The sequence below is a fragment of the Protopterus annectens genome, chromosome 6.part1 (assembly GCF_019279795.1).
Source record: "Protopterus annectens isolate FY-2018-M chromosome 6.part1, PAN1.0, whole genome shotgun sequence".
In the NCBI taxonomy this organism is placed as follows: domain Eukaryota; kingdom Metazoa; phylum Chordata; order Ceratodontiformes; family Protopteridae; genus Protopterus; species Protopterus annectens.
The window spans coordinates 470292135-470319817 of record NC_056738.1 but is presented as its reverse complement, the minus strand read 5'-3'; the positions used below and the strand labels follow the sequence as shown (position 1 = coordinate 470319817).

General features: G+C 39.6%; 1 protein-coding gene across 4 annotated transcripts in view; it reads right to left on the bottom strand.

Annotated features, from left to right (window-relative positions):
* COL18A1 (collagen type XVIII alpha 1 chain) overlaps nucleotides 1-27683 on the bottom strand; it is a 1701455-nt gene that overhangs the window by 413077 nt on the left and 1260695 nt on the right. For all 4 annotated transcript variants that reach the window (XM_044075903.1, XM_044075900.1, XM_044075901.1 and 1 more), the window contains one exon: nucleotides 13431-13481. In XM_044075903.1, coding sequence (XP_043931838.1) covers nucleotides 13431-13481 — 51 coding nt within the window. The remainder of the gene's footprint in view (nucleotides 1-13430; nucleotides 13482-27683) is intronic.

Sequence of the window (27683 nt, the reverse complement as noted above, 5' to 3'; positions counted from 1 at the left end):
ATGAGAGTAATGACTGTTTCCAGGCTGTGGCAATGTTGAGTCCAAACACTTTTTAGGTACCATTGAAGTTTCCTCATATGCAGTCTTGCACATGGAATTAGTAGGATGCAGGATGCCATGAAGCCTGCAGAATTTTTCTCGCAGATAACTGGGCCTTTGTTGCCAGCATTTTGAAATAGGTAGTCAGCTGCATTTGTTTGTCTGCCATGAGATAAGCCATCTGGGCAGTTGTATTCAAGCTTGCACCCAGGAATGTTATCTCTTGTGAGGGTACTAGTTTTGATTTCTTTTCGTTGACTGTGTACCCTAGGCATGATAGAAGTCTTTTCCCAAACGCCAGATGCTGTAGAAGAATGTTGTCGTTCTCTGCTTGAATGAGACAGTCATCCAAGTAAGGATATATTTGTATTCCTCTTTGTCTGCAGAATGCAATTACTGGTGCCAGGCACTTTGTAAAGACCCTGGGTGCAGTAGATAAGCCAAAGGGCAGTGCAGGGAATTGGTAATGCATTGAACCAGCCTTGAATCTTAGGTATCGTCTGCATGATTGTCTGACTGGAACGTGTAGGTATGCCTCTTTTAGGTCTAAAGTCCCAAGCCAAGCATTCTTACCCAACATAGGCAGAAGCTGCTGCAAAGTCAACATTTTGAATTTTGGAATATACAGGAAAGTGTTGAGAATAGATAGGTCCAGTATCGACTTCCAGGCCTTGTCCTTTCTGGGTACCAAGAACAGTCTTTAGTAAAATCCTTGTCCCTGCTCTTGCTCTGGTACTTGTTGAATGGCCCCCATGTCCATGAGGGATGAGACTTGTTTTTGCACCTCTGCCCATTGATTTTTTGGCAGATCTGGCCATCCGTTTGCCTTTGGCATAGTATGGAAATGGAACTTGTATCCTTGTGACACTATGTTTAGAACCCACTTATCCTGGGTTATGATGTGCCAATTTTGAGCAAAAAGTGCTAATTTTCCCCCCTAAAGGTGCTGCCAGAAGATAAGTGCTTGGTGCAGGCAGGGGGAAGTCATTGGGACTGTTTTCTGTATGTTTGTGATCTATCTTCTCCAGCTTTGGAGGTAGAAGCACCCCATTGCTTGGGTCTATAAGAACCTTGCGCTTGGGATCTACCCCTAGGGCATCTGGTTCTGCCCCTTTGAGGTCCGTCTGACACAGGAAAGGACCAATTGTTGTAGGCCAGTGTCTACTAAACCTGGGTGGCTATACTTGTAAAAATTCTTTGACTGTTTGCATAGATTTAGCTTTGTCCTCCATTTTCTTTAACACATCTTCTGCCTTAACACTAAACAAAGTATCATGCTGCAAAGATGCATCTAGTAATTTAACTTTAACATGATCAGGCAGACTTTTTTCCTTTAACCAAGCATGCCTCCTAATTACAGAACCCGTAACTGCGGCCCTGCAGGAGGCCTCCAAAGAATCAAAACCACATTGCAAAGTATGCTTTCCAACTTGTTCTGCTGCATACAATACATCCTGCATTTCCTTGTTTTCTGCACATTCAGAATTTAACAACATTTTCTGTTTAAGCAATCCCATGGCTGATACTTAAGCATATGAAATTGGCAGTTTAAGGCCCTTATAGCCAAAGTTGCAGATGTGTAAACCTTTTTTCCCCATCTATCCAGTGCCCTTGAATCCCTGTCAGAGGGGGTTGGGTTTTTTGCAGTGGAAGCCTTAACTCCCTTTGGACCCTGTGAAATAGTTTCTGGATCAGCAGCAGGGTTTTTAAAAAGAAATGTGTGTGAGTCAGGAACCCTGTAATATCTGTCAGGCTTAACAGGATCTGGGGGTAAGGAGTCAAGGGTCAGACTAGACTCCGAAAACACATCATCTACAATGTCTAATACAGGTGGAATAGCTAGAGGCCTGTGCTGAGGTAGTAAGAGAAAATCCCTGAGCCTCTTTTTAGATTCTGAAAAATCTTGGCTCTCCCAGTAGAAATGCTCCCTCATGGTATGCAAGGTTTCCCTAAAGGAATAGTCCTCAGGAGGAGATGCTGAAGGTATAGATTCTTCAGAATCAGAATCCTCATAGCGGGAAGAGAATATTCCTGATCAGAAGAGGAATCAGAAGAAATAGAAACCTGATCTGAAGATTCATAGTCAGTGTCTTGCCTAGGCCTCTTATCAGGAGGGGGATGGGAACCCCTGATCAAGGTAATCAAGTCTTCGGCCATTTTGAGCATCTGTTTTTTGGGCATAGAGGCCTGTCCAAGTGGCTCTTGAGTTTGTTTCCTTGCTTTAGAAGGTGCTTTAGTCTTTGCCTTTGATGCTGAAGTCGTTTTAATGTAAAGATGTTTAGGTCTGAATACACCCTCAGAAGCCGGTGCCTGCTCAGCGGCTCCAGGCCCATCTGAGGGATTAGCGTCCGAGGCTCCAATACCTTGAGTATCCAGTGGCATGGCTGACTCCATGTAGGAGTCGGTAGCGGCCTGCGACTCTAAAGTAGCAGGTGTCAGGGGCTGCGAAAGCACCTCACTGAGAACCGGCGGGCCGGCGACTGGCTTAGGAGAAGCTTCCTCATCAGTTTTGGGCCTTGGTTGTTTTTCTTTTTCTTTGCATTTTTGTAAACTCTGGTAGTCGGATGGCTATCCACCGACATTTCAGGATAATTAAACCGGCGTCCAGAAAAGTTTAAAGCAAAATCATACCGACGCTTAATAGTGCGTTGGTTAAATCTAGCACAAAACCGACAACCAGTAACGTTGTGATCAGGGCCTAGGCAAGGAATACAATAAGAATGAAAATCCTTATGAGGTATTTGCTTTCCACAAGAAATACAATTACTAACTTTTTCTGACATTGGTCTCGAGCAAGAAAAAAGTTTCCCCAATGGGGTACTTAGCTTTATTGAGACTTCGGATTTGAAACTCAAACACGAAAATCTCAGGAGTCGGCCGACTGGCACTTGCGAACTGCTTCTGCTTCGGGCACCGTGGGGCAAGAAAGACTGAAGAAAATGGCGTCAGCAGCTTCTTTTATACCCCTGACAACATGACATCAGGGAGGGGGCGACAGCAGCCAACGCAAGGCCCAAGACTTTGGAATCAGGCCAGCTGAAGGCAACCTGCCAGCAGGATTACCCAAATGTAATGACTGCAACAGTGAAACACGAAGAACAGCAACAAACTTTACAATAAATGCAAAAAGTTGCTGTCTAAGAAAACAAAGGTGAGACCCCAACAGTGGAACAGCACACTACTCAGTCTCAGACAAATAAGACTACTTGTCAAATCCTGAAAGGGCTTCTTTGAAAAACCTTAGTAAGCACAGCCAAGGATAACCATAAAACCTTTTACAGCTACGTATGTAGCCTAAAAGGTAGGACCCAAGCATGTGTAGAACTAGTGACCAATGTATCACACACACGCTGACCCCACAGAGATAGCAAACCAGCTAGCAGATAGGTTTGGTGAAAATTTCACTCCCTTATCCCCTCCAAACCTATCACAAACTTTACCCACCCCAACCATACATATATAAAGAACAAGTCATGAAAGACAAAAAAAAAACACAGCCTCTATGGGACCAGACAATATCCCAGGCTGTATTCTAAACAGGCTTAAACATGAAGTAGCATCACCATTAAGTACCCTTTTCAATCATAGTCTAACTACAGGCTTTGTTCCTGCAGAATAGAGAAAGTACAGTTGTGTTCACTTACCATAAATGCAGATGTTTGAGTGTATTCACTGTTGCAGTCATCACATTTGGGTTATCTGCTTGCAGTAGCCCTCAGTTGGCCTGATTAACAAAGTCTTGGGTCCTGCGTCGGTTGCTGTCTCATCTTCCATGACGTCGGGTAGTCAGGGGTATAAAGCATGCCGATGCCATTTTGTCAGTTTTTCTTGCCCCAGATGTCAGGTGCCCCCATAATGGGAAGCAATTATATACAAGGTTACACCTCCAACAAAAATCAAATACACCAGAAAGCTTTAAGCATAGTAAACAAGAATAGAGGTATAGACAATAGAAGTCAGAGGGCTGGAGGGAGGGTAACCAGGACTGCAACAGTGAATACACTCGAACATCTACATTTATGGTAAGTGTGCACAGCTGTACTATGTTCTTTGTGTTTCACTGTTTCAGTCATCACATTTGGGTAGATTCCCAAAGATAAGGATGGGAGGAGGCAATTAGATAGTATTAGGACCAGCTATAAGGCCCTGCAGGACTGCAGTGGCAAAGCCAGCTCTGGATTTAGAAAAAATTGGCAAGTGGTAATGCTTGGTGAAGGTATGTACAGAACTCCAGGTAGTAGCTTCTAGGATGTCCCTGGTAGGGACACCTCTGAGAAAGGCTGCAGAGGTAGATGCAGCCCTGGTTGAATGTGGTCTTATCCCCTGTGGGGTAGGTTTTCCATGGTGCATATAGCAGAAAAGAATGCAATGGCCAATCCACTTAGAAATGGTGGTTTGTTTTGAAATAGCTTTCCCCTCTGCCCCTGCAGCAAATGCAACCAGCAGCTGTTCAGATTTCCTGAGAGGTTTAGTCCTGTCCAAGTAAAATCTAAGTTGTCTGTGCACATCCCAGGGGTGCAGTATTCGTTCCCCTTTGTTCTGTGGATTAGAAAAGAAAGTTGGCAAATGAATGGACTGATTAAGGGCCACACTGGATACCACCTTGGGCATGAAGGAGGTATTGGTCTTGAGAGACACCCTGTCCGCATGAAAGATGATGAAAGGCTCCACAGCCATGAGGGCATGTAATTCAGACACCCTTCTTGCTGAAGTGATAGCTAGAAGGAAAGCAGTTTTCCAAGGAAGGAATTTCAACTCTGCACTTGCAGCTGGGTCGAAGGGAGGTAGAGTGAGCTTTTCCAATGCAAAGTTAAGGTCCCAGGCTGGAGTAGCGGCTCTCCTGGGTGGTCTTAAGTTTTTGGCCCCTCTAAGGAATTGCTTCAGCAGTGGATGGGAGAAGAGGGGTGGTTCTGTATTGTAATGAGCTGAAATGGCTGAGGCATTCATTTTGATGGAGAAAAAGGAAAGGCCCTTGTGAAGCATCTCAGTTAAGTATTGAAGAATCTGAGGTAAATTGGGTGCTGCTGTGCCCGTCCGATGAGTTTGGCTCCGGGAACAGAATCTTTTCCATTTTTCAGCATAGGATTTTCTAGTAATAGTCTTTCTTGCCTCCAGAATGACATCCATCACTTGCTTATTGAGGGATGGGAATGGTGAGATCAGGTAATTAGCCAGGCTGCCAAGTTTAGGGTTTGATGCTGTGGGTGCAGAATCTGGCCTTCCTACTGAGACAGCAGAGCAGGGGTCTGAGGCAGGTGCCATGGTGCCAGCAGTGACACACTGCGCAAGAGGGGGTACTAGTGTTGGTGGCTAGTCTGGTGCAATCAGAATTGTCCTTGGTCTGTCCTGTTTGATCTTTAGTAGTACCTTGGAGAGGAGAGGCAGAGGGGGGAAAGGCATAAACTGATAGTTTTTCCAGGTAAAGGATGGGGCATCTACTTTCCAAGCTTGTTTGTGGGGAGTCCTTGTGCAGAATTTGTCCACTTGACAGTTCTAGGGGGAGCCAAACAGGTCTATCTCTGGTCTCCCCCATTTGTTTCTAAACATGCTGAATATCTTTGGTTCCAGTTTCCACTCGTGTGGGTCCATGAGATTTTTGCATAGGTCGTCTGCCAATGTATTTAGCTTTCCTGGTGGGAATTGAGCCTGTAGGTGCACTTGGTAGCTCAAGGCTGTGTTCCACAGAGCCATAGCTAGTCTGCAGAGAGGGTATGAGTGGGTTCCCCCCTGCTTGTTTATGTACCACATAACAGTGGTGTTGCCCGTCTTTACCAATAATTGTCCTGAAAGAATGTGTTCCTTGAAGGCTGTCAGATCATACTGTAGAGCTAACATTTCTTTTTAATTGATATGCAGGTGCATTTGACTTGAGTTCCATTTGCCCTGAATGCACTGCCCAGCCAAGTGAGCCTCCCATGCATAGTCTGATGCATCTGCTGTTAGGGTTTGGGCGGCAGGGGGTAGAGTAAATGGCAGTCCCTTGTTGTGGTGGCAGGCCTCTACCCATCAAAGGAACTCTATCGGTAGACAAGGTATGATAGGAATCATTGATTCTAGATCCTGAGAATGTTGACACCATAGGCTTTTTAGATACCATTGTAGTTTCCTCATATGCAGTCTTGCATATGAAATTAGAAGAATGCAGGAGGCCATGAACCCCAGGAATTGCAGTATTTGTCTTGCAGATAGCAAGGTCTTTGTGGCCATAAGTTAGATGTAAGCTGTCAAATGAACATGTTTCTCTGGTGTGAGGGAAGCCATCTGGGAAGTTGTGTTCAAGCTTGCTCCCAGGAATACAATTTGTTGGCAGGGTACCAGATGTGATTTCTTTTCGTTTATGGTGTACCCTAGAGAAGTTAGCACTTTTTGTACAAATGCTAGATGATTCAATAGTATGCCCTGGCTTTCTGCCTGAATTAGACAATCGTCCAGGTATGAGTATATTTGAATATTTCTTTGCCTGCAAAATGCAATGACTGAAGATAGGCACTTTGTGAATACCCTGGATGCAGTAGATAAGCCAAAGGGCAGTGCAGAGAACTGATAGTGCATGTAGCCTGCTTTGAAGCATAGGTATCTTCTGCAAGATTCCCGGATTGGGATGTGCAGGTAGGCTTCCTTTAAGTCCAGTGTTGCCAACCAGGCATCCTTGCCTAGCATAGGAAGCAACTGGTGAAGAGTTAGCATCTTGAATTTTAGGATCACCAAAACAGTATTTAGGATAGAGAGATCCAGGATAGGATGCCAGGAGTTGTCTTTTCTGGGCACCAGAAAAAGTCTTGAGTAGAAACCTTGTCCCCTTTCCTCTTCTGGGACAGTTTGAATAGCCCTTATACTTAAGAGAGAGAGAACTTGCTTTTGAGCCTCTGCTCACTGATTTAGGGGTATAACTGGCCAACCGTTTGGGGTTGGTAAAGTGTGGAATTGGAATCTGTATCCCTGGGAAACTATATTTAAAACCCATTTGTCCTGGGTAATAAGTTCCCAGTTTTTTGCCTGCAGTGCAATCTTTCCTCCAAAAGGAGCAGTCAGTTGAGAAGGGCTTGGAAGTTTTAAAGTTAAATCATTGAGACAGTTTACCATAAGGTGGGGTCTTACTACTCCCTGCTTTGGAAGTGGGAGCCCCCCACTGCTTATTCCTGTGCGTACCTTGGGACTGAAGCCTGAGTGTTCTGCTGGGTCTGGCTTTGGATTGAGAAGGCCTGGAAGAGGCAGGAAAGGACCAATTCTTAGACAGCTAATGCCTACTAAATCTTGGAGGCTGCACTTGCAGGAAATATTTAACAGTTTGCATAGATTTAGCCTTTTCCTCCATCTTTTAAGTACTTCTTCTGCTTTGTTGCCAAACAGGTGGTCCTGGTTTAAGGGAGCATCCAACAATTTAGCTTTAACATGATCTGGCAAAGATTGCTCCTTAAGTCAAGCATACCTTCTAAGTACAGACCCAGTAACAGCAGCCCTGCAAGATGCCTCTAGTGAATCAAAACCACATTGCAAAGTATGTTTTCCAACTTGTTCAGCAGAATGCATTAAATCCTTATTTTCAGCACAGTCAGGAATCAACATCATTTTCTGTTTAAGCCAGGAGTGCTACCGAGTGGCTCCGGCCGCCCTGTTGAGCCTGTTTCCACAGGCTCCATTACTAATTGAAATGTACTCTTCATTGGCCTTGAACTTTTTTTGTTTGTGTTTTTTTTTTTTTTTTTTTAATTTTGTTCTTTTTGTAATTTAACTTCAATCCAATAATGTGCTGCTGATACTTTAACATATGAAACTGGCAATTTAAGGCCCTAATGGCCAAGGTTGCAGAAGTGTATACCTTCTTACCCCATCTATCCAGCGCCCTGGAATCTCTATCAGAGGGGGTAGGATTTTTGGCAGTTGTAGCCTTTATGCCCTTGGGCCCCTGTGAAATGGTCTCAGGATCCGCAGTAAGATTTTTAAAAAGGAACTTGTGAGAGTCAGGAACCCTGTAATATGTAGCTGGTTTTCTGGGAGCAGGAGGTAAGGAGTCAGGGGCCAAGCTAGTTTCTGAAAAGGCATCATCAACAATGTCCAGTACAGGGGGGATAGTTAAAGGCCTGTGTTGGGGCAAGAGTAAGAAATCCCTAAGTCTCTTTTTAGAATCAGAGTAATCCTGGCTTTCCCAGCGGAAATGCTCCCTAAGAGTATGCAAGGTTTCAACAAAAGAGAAATCCTCTGGAGGGGAAGCAGAGGAATTGAGTCCTCTGCATCAGTATCCTCATAGGCAGATAAGGGTAAATCCTGGTCATCAGAAGAAACAGAAATTTCAGAATCCTGATCAGAAAAATCATAGCCAAATTCAGTCCTAGGTCACTTAGAGGGGGAAGGTTGACTTCCCCTGATTAAAGTAATAAGGTCTTCAGCCATTCTTATCATTTGTTTTTTAGGCATAGAGGCCTGACCATGTGGTCTGGGCATCAGTTTTCTAGGCATGGATCGAGTTTTAGGCCTTGAAGAAGAAGATGGCGTTGGTTTAATATGCAAGTCAGTAGGCCTGTATACACCCTCAGAAGCCGGTGCCTGCACAGCGGCTCCAGACCCATCCAAGGTAGAGACATCTGCAGGTTCCACAGTTGAAGCATCTCGCAGCATACCGGACTCTAAATGGGTCTCAGTAGAAGCCTGCAAATCTGAAGTAGTGGGTATCAGGGGCTGCAAAAGCGTCTCACTGAGTACTGGCGAACTGGCAACTCGCTTAGGAGAACCATCGTCAGCAGCTTTGGACCTAGGCGGCCTGTCTCTGTCTTTATCTTTACGTTTTTCGGAATGTCGGTAGTCAGGTGGTTTACCGAAGCCATATCTGGATCATTGAACCAAGTACAGAAATATTTAGAAGCGAAAATATACTGACAATGAATAGTTCATTGTTTAAATAAGGCTCAAAACCGACAGCGAGGTACATCGTGGTCAGGGCCTAGGCAAGGAATACAGTACGAATGAAAATCTTTATCAGGTATTTGCTTTCCACAAGAAATACAATTATTGACTTTTACTGACATCAGTTAAGAGCAAGAAAACGTTTCCCCAACGGGGTACTTAGCTTTAATTGAAAACTTCGGTTCTGAAACTCGAAAACGTAAATTTCAGGAGTCGGCCGAACGGCACTTACGAACTGTTTCTGCTTCAGGCATTGCACAGCTAGAAAGACTGATAAAATGGTGTGGGCTGCATGCTTTATACCCCTGACTACTTGATGTCACAGAAGATGAGACAGCAACCGATGCAGGACCCAAGACTTTGTTAATCAGGCCGACTGAGGGCTACTGCAAGCAGATAACCTAAATGTGATGACCACAACAGTGAAACACGAAGAACATCAGCAACAGTTATTCCCCTCCACAAAGGTCACCTACCAACAGACCTGGGGAATTACAGACCTATAAGGCTGACCAACCTCATCTGTAAGGACATGGAACGTATCATTATGGACCTCATCAATAAAGACACAGGCAACCTCCAAACCCTGGATCCTACCCAATCCAGCTTCATCAAGGGCAGATCCTTTCTGTTAAATCTAGTGGATTTTTTCAAAGATGTGACCAAGGCCTTTCACGAGGGCAAATCTGTGCACACAGCATAGCTCGACTTGACAAAAGCTTTCAACAAAATCCTGCACTCATGCATTACCGATAAACTTAGCAAACTGAATGTAAACCCCTTCTCTGTAAGATGGGTTGCCAACTGGCTCACAAACTGGACACACTATCAAAGTCAGTGAGTCCACATGAACCAGCAGACCTGCTACCAGTGGGGTTCCACAGGGGTCAGTGCTGGGTCCCCTACTGTTTGGTATATACTTCTCAGAATTTCAGGTCAAAACGAAGGGGTTGTGGCTGACCAGGTCTGCAGACTGCAAAATGGGTACAATTACTGAATCCCCAAATTATGTCAGTATACTCCAGGAAGGTCTTATGCAGACCAATGACTGGTGTCTTACGTCATGGTCTCGAACCAAATGCAAAGAAATGCATCATCATTCCCTTTGGCACAAACAATGTCCCTTCACAATATCAAATCAACAAGAATACCTTAATTCCCACGAAGTGGTAAGGGACCTGGGATGACAAGTTAACTACAAGTTAAACTTCGACCACCATGTGTCTACCATTGTAAGAAAAGCTTTTCAATTAGCTCACTTGATTAGTAAAGGCATCACTTTGAGAGCAAAAAGGAGTTATAACCTCCTATACTTGACACGTACCAGCCCCATAATTGAGTAAATCACCCCATTTGTTATGTACCGTACCAAGCACCTGCATCAATTAGAGAGACCTCAGAGGTTTCTAACAAAGTAGATCAGGGGCCTCCAGCATGTATCTTACATGGATAGACTAAAATCCCTGTCACTGTACTCTGTATTGTATAGATCTCTTAGGAAAGACTTATGCCTGGCCTACAGAGCAACCCAAGACCCAAACCTAATGAACCTACTGCAAATCTGTAAATCAAATGGGTCTAGGGCTACCCATTCCAGGGCCTTAAATATGGCCTGTAACTTAAATAGAATGCTGGAGGGACAGATTTATCCTCTAACAACTGCCAAGTCTTTGGAACAGGCTACCAATTCATGTGAAACAGAGCACCTCTATGACACTGTTCAAAAGAAAGCTGGATGAGTGGATGGGGCACTGTAAATTCTTACCAGGGATTGTGCCCACAACCCTCCTGTACCTGAGCAGCCATTACTAAATGCAATCTTTGTTAATAACTAACATCTTTATGGTATGAAATGACTAGGCTTGAAATGACCTCCAATGATCCTATGATCCGATGTGTATGTGTGTGATACACTGGTGCTATAGCCCTCACCACCACACACTTGGTTGACAAGTAAGTACTATGTTGGCCCTATGCTCTGGCATTTTAAAACTATATACATGTCAATAACTATGAAAAGCACCATCAAGCAACCTCATTCATGACCACAACTTTCAAAAGACATACTGAACCCTGCTGTTTTTTTTTTTTTTTTCTCCTGGTAGCTCCAAGGATTTAGCATTAAATGGGACTACACTAGGTCTGTGCTATCTTTCAAACTGCTTAGCTGAAAGCAGTGGATAGTAAAGGTATAAATAGGAACAGTGATGGCTTCCTTTCTCTGTAAGAAGTGTGTATAACTTGCATATGAATGTGGGGCCATCAGCATTGAAGTACATTTTTTCCCCAAAGGATGATTTTTAGTTTAGATACAGGATTGTAAGCCTAAACCAAACTTCTGCTTACAGTGGACTACACTCCAAAAGGGTGTGAGGTACAAATATGACAAAAGGCAACTATCACATCTATTTAAATATAATACATGGGCCAGGAAATAATGATACAGATTACTTCAAGTTTTATCTCAGTACATCCGTTTCTATACTTCAGTTCACTCAGATTTTCCCATACTACAGTGCAAGTGTAAAGTTAATCATAACAGGATGAAGCATATTTCATAACATTATGGAGGCAATGCAGAGAGTAATCTCAAAGAAAACTAAAGTAATGCTTTTTGCTACCTTTAGGATATTAAAGGTAACCATATCCCAAATGTCTCTCAGCAAGAATATCTGGGTTTAACGTTAGACCAGTCTCTCAACTTTTCCCACCATACAGATACCATCACAACCAAAGTGTCATACCAATTCAGTCTTTGCTACCAGATTGCCCACCTTCTTTCTCTTACAGCATGAACAGACAAAGCCAAGTATGTCCTATCTTCACATAACACTCACAAATTACTAATCAATGAAAATAAAATATGTAGATTTACACTTCTTGCAGATAGTAGTCATCACTGTGACCTTTTAAAGGAATTCAGTTGGTTATCAATAAATAATAGACTCCAGTAGATGAAAGAGCATTTTCAGATTGGGAACATCTCCCAGATGAAACAAAAAGCAGCCTTAGCCTACAGTATTTCAAAGCCTCATTAATGAACAGTCACTCAATGAATCTAAATGCATGTATTTCATTATACAGGCTTACACAAAACAATACTGCTTTATTTCCCAATCTATTTTTCTACTATGCTGCATTTTGCTCCTTGTTTTAGCTTTGCATTTTGTTTATGGTATTTTTTTGGTTCTTAGTTCGGACATGTCATTTCCCAATCTATGCTTAGGTACCAGGTACTGTTACTCTTTAGATTGTTCCATTTTTTGCAGCATGTATAATCAATATGCTTCACACGAGTGTTTATTCCATCATTATAATACTGAATTGCATTTTCTCACTAATGAATAATGTAGTTTAACAACTTTCAAGTGTAAATATGCTATACTGTTATAACATATTCACACTTAAAGATGAGTATATCATGCAATACTGTCATGATACATTCATCTTTAAGTGTTACTAAGTTAATGGATTGTGGTTTACAAGACTGTAGTTTTTAAGATGTTTCACAGATCTTAATACAATATTTTTATCACTGTATTATACACTCCGTCTGTCACTTTGCACATTTATTGTAGCACCAGAGGTACCCGGGTCATGACTGAAAAGGCTTGGTAGATCAGCTCCATGACCCAGTCAACAGTTAAAAATAAATAAGTAACCCCCCGCTGCAAAGCCTTTGAAACGGACACTGCAAAATGTGGCTCTGGTGCATATTTCTACTTAAAACAAACTCAACTCACCTTTCCTGTTATGTACAGATTACCTTTAGAGTTTTCTATACAACATGACAAGTAATGGCAACCTTTAGTATAAGGGACTCGGCAGGTTACATTACCCTTCTATGGGCTAGCTACAGATTTTGTCCCACACTGTAAGACATTCACTGAACATCTCATCACACCATTTAAACAGATCAAACTTCCTTTTGTCATTACTGGTTCAGTCTAACAGTTGTAGTGAACTGAATACATATTGTCATAAGTGACAGATTCATAATGCATAGAGTTCAGTACTACAAAAAAATCAACATAAACAGATTCACTGTAGATGTCCTAATATTACAATTTTGATAAACATCACAGAACTACTTTGGCCAAATGAAGGTCACAAAGACTTCTCTACATTATAAATCAATAAAGATAAATGGCAAAAAAATGCATTACATAAACTTTCAGAGATTGCTCCACACAATATTTAATATAAGTCATATCACCATGGATACTTATGTCACCATGGAGACATGCACACTGTAATATATTCAATGATGTCCATGTGCTATGCTAATTACAGTTTACCATAGAGCAACACATTATGCTTTTTTCTGTGCTATAATACATTTTCACTGATATAATGCATTCATTATTGTTAGGCAGCTATGGACTCACAGAAGACTTCCAATGCTCAAGAATAAACAATTCTATCTAAACACGGATTTCAAATGAATGTATGAATGTAGGAAACAGAGAAAAAGACTGCAAAATACATACTCTGATGGACTCGAGATCTCCAAAACCTGATCCCTCCATGTCAAAGAATGTCTGCAAAGAACAGAAAAAAAACACATCATGAAACTCCAGTTGTTATAAAGGTACGTTTGACAACAGATATATTTAACAGTCATAACATGCATGACAGACACAAGAAGATGTAATATAAAATATAATCTTAGCTGATCCATCCATTACTGAACCAGTATCTTCTTTAGGCACAGATCCATGTAGGGAGAAGTAAACACTAGTCAAAAATTAACAGACCTCCATTATTTGCTAAGTATGACTACATTCCAGACTATACATCTTACTTTGGGGGGGGGGGGGGGGCTGTGCATCTGCAAATATCACAATAGACCCTAAAATGGACAACAGAAAACCAACTACTCTGTAAGGTTTGTAGTGCAATACTCTATATACCTGACAAATTCTGTGAAGAAAACAAAGATGTTTAGTCTGCTACGGTGATTACATTTCTGGCAACTGTTTTAGATAATGGTTCATTTATATAACATGTTGGTAGTTGTCTCTTTTAAAATACCTTTTAGCTTCTTCTGCAGATCTGAGCATGCTTTCTCTATTAACCTCAAAAGAAATCGATTCCAGTCACTGAAATAAAATGACAACAAAAATCTTCTGCCATATATTAAAGTTAGCATTCAGTGGTCAACATGAACCCAGTTTAAATTTTTCCTATATCATCATCAGTAACCCTGACTGTATTTACCAGAACGTGACTCATACCTCGAGATATGATCCAGGACTTGGGGAGAGGTGCACTTCTCCAAATCTTAGCTATTTAGCTTCCTAACAGAATACAAGTGTGGTAGGCAACCAATAACACGAAAAGCAGACCGGACCCTGTAGCTCGAACAGACAACACCAGGAACTCTGCAGGAATACCACTGTAATGTCCAAAGTTCACACTTAAAACGAACACCAGTCAATGTAAATGATGAAAAACTTCTAGTCTGGCACCAGTTTAAAACTCCGTTTAATGACACAAACAAGGTTTAGCGCTTTCATCTACACTAAGGCAGACTTCTTCAGAACCGTGGATATGTCGGCCTGTAAAATCTGATGTGTCCCGAAAATGTCCCAGTTTTGGTCATTTGAAAAGGTGGCAACCCTATAGACTGTGTCTTGCGACTAAACACCCACTACAGTCTCGCACATCTGAAGTGGTATAAACTGACAAACGAGAGCGGAACAGTCCGTATTTAAACAAATACTAACAAAGTTTAAGCAGGAGCTTGTGACTACAACCCAGCTTGGCTCTAAGGAATTTCCGCACGATCCGGCCCTGAATTGTGCGTTGCTAATCCACAGTTCCTAACAGAATATTCCATTGAAAGAACTAGCTATTTGTTTTAAAGACAGTTTTGACTATATTTTTACCTGTAGAAGCAAAACAATTTTCCTCAATCAAGATACAAACAGTGATCTAATAATACAGTCTGTCACATGAGGCACATCAGATCTCCCTCTGATTCATTTAATAACTGCTCAAAGATAGGAGAAAAAGAAAACCTATTTTTATTTATTCACCGGGAAAAGCCGAAAGACAACAACAACAACTGGTTGTATACAGGAGAAAACTGTAATTGGCTCAGATATGGATTCTAAACACATGAGCTGTTAGCTGAGAGGCAGATAGTCAGGGAATGTAGCATATTTTAATGTAAACAGTTTAAACAAGTGGGTCATGAGCTTTAATGAAGGATTTTCTCTTAAACACCAGTTAGTTACATGTACAATCATAGCCAAGTTTTTAAATAAAATGTTTACAGGAAAGGACAAAGCAGTGGTTAAGAGGTCAAGGATAACCCACACAGAGATGCCTTCAGAAAGGAAACTAACAATGTAAGCTACCAGAAATCACAAGAAGCAAAGAACCATAATGTCAAAAAAAAAACTGAAAACAAACTGTATCAGACACTTGTGCAGACAATGCCATAACAAAGTAAACCTCTCTACAAAATTCCTCAATTAGTTAAGGTGAAAATGAAATAAAAATGAGACACTGGCACTTCCTCACCTATCTGTTAAAAAGAAAGATAGAAATTTCTTCTGAAAATACAGCTAGGGAGTGGGATAAAATTAAAGTGGAGTTTAAAAATAGGGTAGAAATAAAGAAAAAGAGATATGGTTAAGAAGTACCAAGAAATATTTAAAGGGACTGACTGGTTAAAGTACTGCAGAATGGGGTGAATCTCACAGAACGAGGACAGCTACAATCACAGAGTGCTAAAGAGAAAATCAGGGATTACAGAGATAATTGCACAAGTTTAGAAAGATTGCTGTTAAGCAACTGTTTTTGCTAAAAACTCAAGAGCACTAAAACTTTTAGCACAACAGCTTGGGCAACAGAAATTAGAAAGGGTTGTTGAGAAGCTTAGGGAACCTATAACAAGGAAAATAATCAGAGAGCTTGCAGAGGTTATTAGAAGAAGTTTGGAAATTTTATGAAAATCTGTATAAAGCAGAGAAACATGTTAATCAAGAAACAATACAAATGGAAATGTTTATGGAAGAATTAAGTAAGCCAAGGTCAGAGGAAGATGAGACTTGATTACTAAAAGTTAGGATAGGAGGAGATGATATAAAATGGTGATGTATAACCAATCTACAGGAAAGTCCCAGGAATAGCCTGTATTCCTGTGGAAGTTTGGACATTAGGAGGGAAAAAAGTAATAAAGATCTGGAAGGTTTTGTTTAACAGTATTTAAAAGGAGGAGGAGAAGCAACAACATCCTAGAAGAAAGCGATGGTGGCTATAGTACCTAAAGATGGTAAAGACCCATCAGATCCAGCTTCATACAGGCTCGTTTTGATTCTAAGCCATGATTATAAAGTGTTTATGTCTATAATGGATAAAAGAATGGCAAATGTGATGCTAAATTGATAGATATGGATTGATGTGGTTTTGTGGAGGGGGAGGCAAACATTTGACAACATTAACAGAACAATGATGATGCAGAGGGAAACAAAATGTAAGAAAACACCACTGTTGTTTGTAGGTCTTGATGCACAGAAAGCATTCAACAGAGTAAGCTGGGATTTTATATGTAGGGAAATGGAAGCATTTGCATTCCTTGATAAAACTATCAGATTGATTAGGAAATATATGAAGGATTGGTAGTGAAAATTAAAGTGGGGGGTCCTCTCTGATAAGTTTTGCTTAAGCAGAGGAACCAGGTAGGGGTGCCCTCCTTCCCCTTTATTTGCATCATATTTAGAACCAATGGCTAAGAAAATAATTGACTCAGAAATTCAAAGATATAATTGGTATGGTAGTGAATAAAACTGGCTTATTATTTTACATCTGATAAAACCAGAAAGGGACATCTCAGTGTTATGGAACATTCTGAGACAATTTCAAGTCTTTTGAGATAAAAAAAATTAATAAAGATAAAACAAAGGTAATAGCTGTAAACCATGTACCCCCACACAAACTGGTTCACCAATACCCATATTTTTGGGGACATAAATACATTAAGCACATAGAAGTATGGATTAAAAAGGATTCTGTTATGGCAGCTAAGGATATGTGGGAAGAGACTAAACAAAAGATAATACAAAAACTGAGAAATCTGAAGCTCTGTCTTATGGATATGGATAGGAAGATACAAGCAGTGAAAATGTTTTAGTCCACCCTTTAGTTTTATGCACAGGTCAGGCATATTTTTATCAACCAGAGAAGTTGTGGATAGCAATTAATAAGGAGTTAAGGACTTAATCTGGGAGGGGAAGAGGACAACAGTCAAGTGTGATAAGTTGATCCTTCCAATACAACAAGGTAGTTTGGGATTACCTGATTTGAAGGGGTATATCAGAGCTACACAGTTAAGGCTTCTATACATAGCACAGGCAGAGAGCTATAATTCAAAGTGGAAAGGGGTGATGAAACAGGGGGAAGCTCAAGAAACAGACTGGGATTTTGGTTGCAGATCCTTAAGGAGAATGAATACAAAATATTATTTTATACAGTAGCAGAAAGTATTCTAAGAACTAAGCCAACTCAGGGATGGAGAAAAGAGATTCTGCCAATAGGGATGACTGCAATTAGGGGTGTAGAGAATAGGCAACGCAGGAATTTACTGAAGAAAACTGACAAAGGATTCTTGCCTCACAGTTCCACGATCTAGGGTGTAACCCTGACTTCTGATTATTATACACTATGTTATATTATCTAAATAATAATTATGATTATTATTAATAGTATATGATTACTGCATATAGTGCTGTATTATATAATGTATCTATCTGCCTTTATACCCTTCAAGCCAAGTCTGATATTCCCTTTTATATATAATGCAGGTATGTAATGTATTTTGTCATTCAGTCTGTATATAGTGACATGTATCTATTGTTATTGTGGTTACCCTAGACTGAGACTGAAATAGGGGGTCAGTGATCTACCCTTATTAATAAATTCAAAATAAAATAAATTAATTGTTGATGAGGGTGTTTGTTCTCCCTGAACTTGTGTGGGTTCCTTCAGGTACTTTAGCTTCATCCCACTTCACAAAAACATGCATACCAAATGGCTTCACTACACTGTCCATACATTTGCATGTTACATGCACTTCTACCCTTGTGGCTTAGGTCATAGCTGAAAAGGGGATTGAGAAGGAAGAGCCCTCTTCCTAATTAATACATGATAAAATAAAAAATAATATATTTGATGTGTTAGGAATATAAAGAGACTGTTTTAATAAATATGCAGTGTGGTTACCAGAATCTACATGCCTGTCTTTGGCATAGAGGTTTGATGTGAATGTGATGCCAGTGACCCAGGTTCAGGAAATGGATCTTGGTGAGAAGGCTAGCCACGGTAAGTAGCAGAGTGTTACTAGCAACTCAAGTCATCGAATACCCAATAAATACTACAGGAAGCTAGGAGTCATATACTGATGGATAAAATGTATGAATGGGACAAAAGAGATTGCAGATGGTCAGTAACCATATTCTCTAGGGCAGGGTCTGCAACCTTCACTATGAAAAGAGCCATTTTTAGCCCCTCTCCCACCAAATAAAATTCATCGGAAGCCACAAAACCTATTTGACCCCTAAAATGAAAATTACAACAACGTATAAAGTTTTATATATAGTTATTCTACTAACTATAAAATAATTAAGTTTATAAGAGCAATATTTAAAATCTGTCCCTATTTCTGTTCCTTTGTTGAGATTGCTCGATCATAGTGTGTGTGTGTGTGTGTGTGTGTGTGTGTGTGTGTGTGTGTGTGTGTGTGTGTGTGTCATATCTCTCAACCTCTTAGAACAAGCAATTTGGACAAAGCTATAAATAATGGGGCACAAAGATCCAAAAAATAGGGACGCTTTTTAAATATTGCTCTTACAAACTTAGAAAGTTGATAGAATAACAGATTTTGCATTAGCATTAATTTTCTGAAGGGTATGAAGTTGGAAACTCAAATGTGTGAATATTTTTTCTGACTTCAACCCTCAATGATTTGCCAGAAAAGCACAACTTTATGAGAAAAAGACCAACAATATGAGGCAAAAGTCAGGACATTCTGCAAAAATCTGCACAGTTAAGAGGTGTGTGTGTGTGTGTGTGTGTGTGTGTGTGTGTGTGTGTGTGTGTGTGTGTGTGTGTGTGTGGTAGAGTGGCCATTATTTTTCAAAGCTACAGGAAGCCACTGCAGAGGGGTGGTAGAGCCACATGCGGCTCCAAAGCTGCAGGTTGTACAGACACTTGCACTAGGGTGACAGACAGAAAGAGGTAAAATGGAAGAACTCTGCCTTCCTGGCTAAGGTCATCTCATGAAAATGCCTTCCTGTAGGTGAATTTTTACTGATGGATAGGGTTGTCCCCTATTTTTTTCTGTACTCTCTAAAAATCAGAGCAATTGTTTGGTAGTCCAGAAAACACCATACAAACTCTGTATTTTCTTTTCAAAAATTAACCTAATTTAAGACTTTGTTAAATCTCCTATTCCGCTTTGTTTTTATTTAAGAAAAGCATTGTTATCTTGGAGCAATTCCATCCAAAACCAGGAAAAGTGGACATTTCTCCTCCCCTGATGTACTTGCGATGTCACAAAATGGGTGTGGGTGGGTGGGTGGAGAGATAGGAGAAGATGGGTGGAGTTAAGGGGAGGTGGGAGGGCATGGCTTTGATCCAGTTCTGGCCTCAGTGAAAGGTGGCAACACTATCGATGGATGAGAAGGCCACATTTTTTGGAGGGCCAAATCCTTGTCCTTGGGGGCCACATGGATATAGTGGAACAGCAAATGTTGCTGGAGAGTGAGGTCAGTACTATGTGCTAAGAAAAAGTCAGTGCAATAATCAGGTCAGCTGTCTGCCTCCAGAGGGGACTAAAAAACTGATACAAGTTTTACAAAACATCAGTTGCTGTAACAGAATTACTGTTCTATATTTCCAACCTACAGACTCAGGTTTATTTCAGGTATACTTCATTTGGCTTTCAGAGTCAGTCATCTTAAGTTGGTTCCCTCTCACTGTAATCAAACACCATAAAACCATACTAATGTGATTATGTTTGCATCTAAAGGAATTAGTGTTCTTTCATCATGTCAGAGTTTGAATCCCTGAAATCCTTGAAGATAAATGCATGTTTTTTTTTAACAAAGAGAAAAAGGAATTTTGTGACAGTGGAATTATGAAAAGCAGTGACTACAACTTTGTGAGATATCCAGTAACCACTACGGTAGAAACTAATCTTCTAGAGTAGACACACTGTGTAAATATACATGAGTTACATTCATTTGGTCAAATTAAAAAAGCTACTACATGTGATCAAAAATCAGCTGATTGTACACACCAGCATTTTTCTTTGAGAGATTGCAGTACATTAGGGATCAAGGATTTTGCCTTTGAACTACTGCAGTGCAATCTCAGAAGTGGTATATATATATATATATATATATATATATATATATATATATATATATGGATTCCATATACTAGATCAAAGGTTCACTACTTCGAAATAGTGTATGGAATGCACACTGCAGCGAAAGTGCACTTAATCCCATAGGGCTATCCCCTTACCATGACCCGTGCCCTAACCCTAAGGTCCATGACGACTGCAGCGCAGTGAAGGACATAGCAATGTCCTCCACTATGGTGTGATAGTCACGAACCTTAGGGTTAGGGCAAGGGTTCTATCCCCTTACCCTAACCCATGCCTTAACCCTAAGGTCCATGAGTAGCGCACCATAGTGGATGACATAGCTTGTTTTTTGATCTCCTCCACTGTGCTGCGGTACTTTTGATGAAGTGCACTTTCGTAGAAGTTCACTTTCGTTAAAGTGAACTTTCGCGTAAGTGAGGCTTCCTATTACAAGTTTGAAGTTGTGAACTTTCGTTCTTGTAATAGGAATCCATATATATATATATATATATATATATATATATATATATATACATATCCATATATATATATCTATATATATATATATATATATATATATATATATATATATATATATATATATATATATATATATATATATATATATATATATATATATATATATATATATGTATATATATATATATATATATATATATATATCTGAGCGCTACAGAATCCTGAAAGCCCAAAATCCAGAAAAATCAAAATCCTGAAAACTCAAAATCCTGAAAACACACAGGATACCAACACTTACTGTATTCCAGCACAAGTACATACAGAAACATATAACCCTTCAACTATACGCAGGGGGGCAAGCCCCCCTGCACCCCCCACACCCCCTGCTACTTAAATACAACAACTCCGAGATTGCACTTCAGTACACTAAGTGCAATCTTGGAGTTGATATATTTAAGTAGCAGGGGGTGTGAGTGGCGCAGCCCCCCATGTGGGGAGTGCCCCCTACTTATACTTGGAGAAGAGTAATATAGTTTGTGTTTTATTTGTTTCTGTATGTCCTTGTGGTAGAATACAGTAAGTGCTGGTATCCTGTGTGTTTTCAGGATTTTGAGTTTTCAGGATTTTGAACTTTCAGGATTTTGGTCTTCAGGATTTTGGGCTTTCAGGATTCTGTAGCGCTTATATATATATATATATATATATATATATATATATATATATATATATATATAGGGTATGGGAGGTGCAGGGGAATTTGCTCCTGCAAAAAAGAAAGTTTTACTTTTTTTGATCAGCTGATATTCGACTATTTGTGGTTACTCACTTTCTGTTTGATATGTTGATTTTTCAGCATTTCGATGTACAGCCAAATATATATATATATATATATATATATATATATATATATATATATATATATATATATCTGTGTGTATGTGTGTGCGTGTGTGCGTGTGTGCGTGTGTGTGTGTGTGTGTGTGTGTGTATATATATATATATATATATATATATATATATATATATACATAAGACAAGGAAGGAACTGGCTGCCATTAAGAAACAAACTCAATGTTTAATATCACAGATTGTTTAAGCCAGTGCACTTCCTTGTTTTTTATATGTGAGTACTACTATAGCAGGATGTGATTTGATTAGTCTTTGCTGGCGCAGGAAAATCAGTTCATTAAAAATTGTTTCTAACCTCCAAGAATTTCACATGTTGCAAGTGTGATTCTTCAGAAGGTGCTGTACTACTGCAATATTTTCTTAGTAAATTAATTTATATACCACGAGTACACTCTTTGATGGGTTCCCTTCCACCACTCACAACATGGCAAAATAGGTGGAAGTTCCTGCAATGGGAGATGAATGCACATAATGATATCACATAGTAAGTATACAAGCTTGCCTGTTCATCCTCCAGCCATTAATGAAAATCTTCCCACAAATTAGTAAACAGGGAGTATGCACACCTGCACTATTAAGGAATAAGAATTACAGATAACTCAAGCAGCAAAGAATTGATGGTGGAGATGCTCACACAAAGAGGGATGGAGGGAGTGTATACATAGCCCATCAAGGTGGGTCTTCTTTGCAGAACACATAGTATGGATACAATTATCTCAATAACCAGCACTGATGGCTTCTTGTTATGTCTTTGATGCAGCTGAATCCAAACAATAAATCAGATGAGTGGAATGAGCATACTAAACAGAGCTTAGAAAGCCAGGATCGGCAGCACTGATGTTCTTGAACGAGTCATAATAGTAGGCATGAGACAATACCACTTGGTAATGTATGGTGAAGGTGTGAACTAAAGATCAAGTGGCTGTGGTGGAGGTGTGCACCAAAGGTCAAGTGGCCATGGTGAAGGTGTGGAGCAAAGATCAAGTGGTTGTGGTGAAAGTGAGCATCAAATGTCAAGTGGCTGTGGGAAGGTGTGCATCAAAGATCAAGTGGCTATGATGAAGGTGTACACTAAAGATCAAGTGGCTGTGGTGAAAGTGTGCAGAAAAGATCAAATGGCTGTGGTGAAGGTGTGTAGCAAAGACCAAATGGTTGTGGTGATGGTGTGCTCCAAAGATCAAGTGGTTGTGGTGAAAGTGTGCACCAATGATCAAGTGGCTGTGGTGAAGGTGTGCACCAAAAATCAAATGGGTGTGGTGAAGGTGTGCATCAAAGATCAAGTGGCTGTGGTGAAGGTCTGCAACAAAGATCAAGTGGCTGTGGTGAAGGTGTGCAACAAAGATCAAGTGGCAGTGGTGAAGGTGTGCACCAATGACCAAGTGGCCATAGTGAAGGTGTGCACCAAAGATTAAGTGGCTATGGTGAAAGTGTGCACCAAACATCAAATGGCTATGGTGAAGGTGTCCACCAGAGATCAAGTGGCTGTTCTGAATGTGTGTACCAAAGATCAACTGGCTGTGGTAAAGGTGTGCACCAAAGTTCAAGTGGCTGTGGTGAAGGTGTGCAACAAAGGCCAAGTGGTTGTGGTGATGGTGTGCACCAAAGACAGAGTAGCTGTGGTGAGGGTGTGCACCAATGCCCAAGTGATTATGGTGAAAGTACACACCAATGACCAAATGTCTGTGGTGATGATTGCACCAAGGATCAAGTGGCTGTGGTGAAGGTGTGCATCAAAGACTAAGGGGTTATGGTGAAAGCATGCATGAAAGCTCAAGTGGCTGTGGGTGAAGGTGAGCACCAAAGATCAATTGGCTATAAAACAAATGACTTTAAAGTGGAAATGTTTGAAATACACAGTATAAGCAACCATTTCTCCTAAGAATGGGTTTTGACAACATCATTTGTCAATTGTGGTTAGTCCCCTTATGGCAAAATAATGCAGTTTGGCAATCTACTTGAAACCTGTGTTTGGTATCTGTGTTATCTTCTGTCCTTGAAGAAAAAGAAATAAACTGGTTAAGTCTGACTGTGCTCATTCAGCTACTTCAGAAAGCACTTGAGTTACCTGTGAACACACAGTGTGTGTCACATTTCTTTCCCAGTTTCTACTTCTACAAAGAAAACCAGGAGATGAATGGACTGGCTGAGAAACATCTCAGAAACCACCTTCAGTAAGGAAATCAGAAATCCATGCTAAGGGACATCTAGAATCTTGTGAAAGATAAGATAATGTTCCCAGCATATAAGGAACTCTGAGCCCCTATGCACAAAAGTAACATCCACCAGGAAGAATCTTCCAAGAAATGAGTTTCAACACTGCTAAGTTAATAGGACCATACAACATACATGCAAGCCTATCTATTGTGAAGCTGTGGTCCCATAGAGGGGAAGGCTTCTTCTGAGGAGGACAGAGATGCAGCACTCCTTCTTCAATGGACTGCCAAAAGTGTTGGTGATGGGCAATAATCTCACCCTCCATAAGGTTATGCTGCAGAGAGATTGCTGACAAATGCACCTTGTCCATGGAATAATCTCTGCACAAATAATAAAGGTATCCCAAAGAGGACAGAATCAATTGCAAACTGACTATGTTGTTACTGATAGGGATATAGCAGCATGGGTCACACTAGGCAATTGGTCATGGAGACCAAAAGGTGCCTAGCTGCATACATCTTTAAGAAGACAAACATAAAGGTTCTTGTTAGCTTTTTCAAGCCCTTACTAGTACTTACCTCCCAAACTGAGCAGGTCTGTACATGATAACCCAGGTGTAAATTTGTGTCTATTATTAAAGTCAGCAAGACTGTTGTGGTAACTTATTCCATGGGCTGGGAATATACTGAGTTGGGAACCTATCCCTCCAGAGAGTCTTGTTTACTTGTTGGTGTAGATTTGGGTTCCTAATGCAAGCATTTGTTAATGTTCATATTAACATTCCCTTAGCAGTTCACATTTTTGAGGAAGTAAACATGCTGGTGAACTGTGATCACATCTCTTATCCTCAAAACGAAATAAAAACGGCTCGAACTTTGGATGCCAAGAAAGACAACGAAGTAAATGTATTTAGCGCTTTCTTCCACTTTATTCATAACATGGACTTCCTCAGAAAAACGGGAACTCTCCCATGTTCCCGTTTTTATACATTGCAGGATATGATGTCATATTAACCACACACATTTAGTGTTTGTCCCAATAGTCAATATTTAACACTGAAATTTGAAATTCTTTCAGTAATTTATATATTTTTTGATACACTATAATGTGGAAATTGTCTTCATACTAAAAATATACAAAAAAATGATTTTGTTTGTAAAAAGTATATCTATATATATGTATACATAAATACAACTGTAAAAATATGTAATACCTGAACAGTTAAAAATACACGTGGATGTGCACAATAACCCAAAGTCCAACTCACACCCTCACACACACACACATCCTCCCACAAACTTACTCACAAACATACACACTGATACAAACACACACACACACACACACGCACATCCGCCCCCCCACACACCCCCACCCTCACACACACACACCACACAATTAATATGAACTCTAGATATGCAATAATGATATTGCCAAACTGGTAAAAATGTGTATAGCAATATTCACTATAAAGTGACATTCTCTCAAATGTAATCTAACCATTAATTTGACATCAATCGAACTTCATTAGATGTCAATGTAGATTGCCTTTCTCATAAAATACATTCAACTTAAAAAATCTCTAATATTATGTGCTTAGTGAAAACCTTGTTATCTATTTAATAGAAAACATTTGATGTTAATTGAATCATTTAATCCAGGCAAAGTGTCAGCGCCTAATATCAACTGCCATAGTGTTTCTTTCTGTTCTAGTTTATTATTTATATCACCCTTTAACACTCCTTTTTCAAGTCTATCCAAAACAAAAAATTCAAACTTTTTAAAGTCTGTGCAAACCAAAGCATGTCTTGCTAATGAATTGTTTGTGTCTTTGTTTTTTATGGCTAAAGTGTGCTCATAAATGCGTCTTTTTAGACATCTTATTGTTTTACCGACATAATAATTTTCACACGTGACACATGTAGCTATATATACCACATGGTCACTGTTACAGTTGTTGTATTCTCTAGCCCAAAAAGTTCTATTCAGATGTTTCAAAGTCACAAAAGATGTATTCGTAATATATCTACACTGTTTGCAATCTTTACATGAGAAAGTTCCCTTTTTGTTACTTAGTATTCTAGTCTGAGTCTCTCTATTGTGACTTTTGTACTCTAGCATCTTCTTCACATTCACCATGTTTTTATAGGTGAATGTTGGTTTTGTACCTAAAACTGTCATAAGCTCCCTATTTCCCAAAATGATCGTCCAGTTTGTCTCTATAACACTCCTAATATGCAACATCTCATTACACATAGGTAGTGGAAACATTGTGTTCCATTCTTTTGTGTCTGAGTCATTTGCATTATCTATGTTATTAACTGCCAAAAATTCATTCCTTTTGAATAAAAGAATTGGTTTAGCTACTCCTAATCTTAAATTATCTACTTCTTTCTCTAATTTCTTCAAAAATTTCAACGAATATCCTCTCTCCAGAAATAACTTCCTTAATAAGAGCAACTCTGTATGATATATATCATTGTGTGAAGTTAATCTACTTAATCTTATCATTTGCCCTTTAATGACATTCCGCTTCATATGCTGTGGATGTAGACTTTCTTTATGTAAGTATTGATTTGTAAAGCATGGTTTCCTATATATTTTACTTTGTAGGGTGTGATTTTCACCATCAAAGTACAATGTCACATCTAAAAAATCTATTTTCTTCCCATATCCACTGATCTTAAATGTCAGGGAACTGGTTGTTTTATTCAAGTCATTTACCATGCTTTCAAATTCTATTTTATCTCCACCCCATACAAAAAATAAATCATCTATATATCTTACATAAAGTAAGACTTTGTCAAAACTGTTATGACATTTTAGATGTTTATTTTCCCAGTTTGACATAAATAAGTTTGCGAATGCAGGAGCCACTCTAGCTCCCATCGCCACACCTGATGTTTGTTTGTAGTATTCTTTCAAAAAACTGAAAAAATTATTATCCAAAATCATCTCCATAAGAGAACAAATTGTGTTAATTTTACAACCTTCCATACTTGTTTTAGTGGCTAGATAGTGTCTTAAACTTTCAACCCCTTCTTCTTGATTAATGGAGGTGTAAAGACTTTTTACATCCAATGTAGCAAAATGTATTTCATTATATGAAAAATCATTCTTGGCTAATATTTCTAATAGATGCCACGAATCCCTTAGGAAATGTTCTGCTTTCTGTGCCACTGGATTTAGTACACTATCTAGCCAAATGGAGATGTTCTCAGTTTTAGAGTTTTTGGCAGACACTATTGGCCTAAAACTCAAATCATCCATTCCATACTGCAGCTTTGGTATTCCAAAGAAAGTTCCTATGTTTGGATGTTCGTTTAACATGAAATCATACTCTTCTTTATCTAGTCCGTCTTGACAATACATGTCAAAGAGACTAGTATTTATTCTCCTGTAACTTCTCAAAACAAATTCCAAACTTACTTTACAATAATTGTGCTCGTCTTCTAATAGTGTGACTATAGCATTATTGTAATCGACTACATTCATAATTATTACTTTTCCCCCTTTATCCGCTTTCATTACCCTGATGTCCTTAGATTTCATTAAGTCATCTAGGGCTTTGCGTTCGTTATTTGTTAAATTATCATTTATATCTGTATTTATCATACTTCTAAACTCATTCTCACAAGCTTTTTGAAACACTTGAAGTGTATTAATCAAAGGAGGATTAAAAGTACTAGGTCTCCTAAAACTATAGTCTCTATTAGTACTAGGTAGATTTATGTCCTTCATAATGTATTTCAGGTTTAATTTACGCAAAAACAACCTAAACTCTACAAGCAAATTTCCTGTTTGAACTCTATTAGAGGGT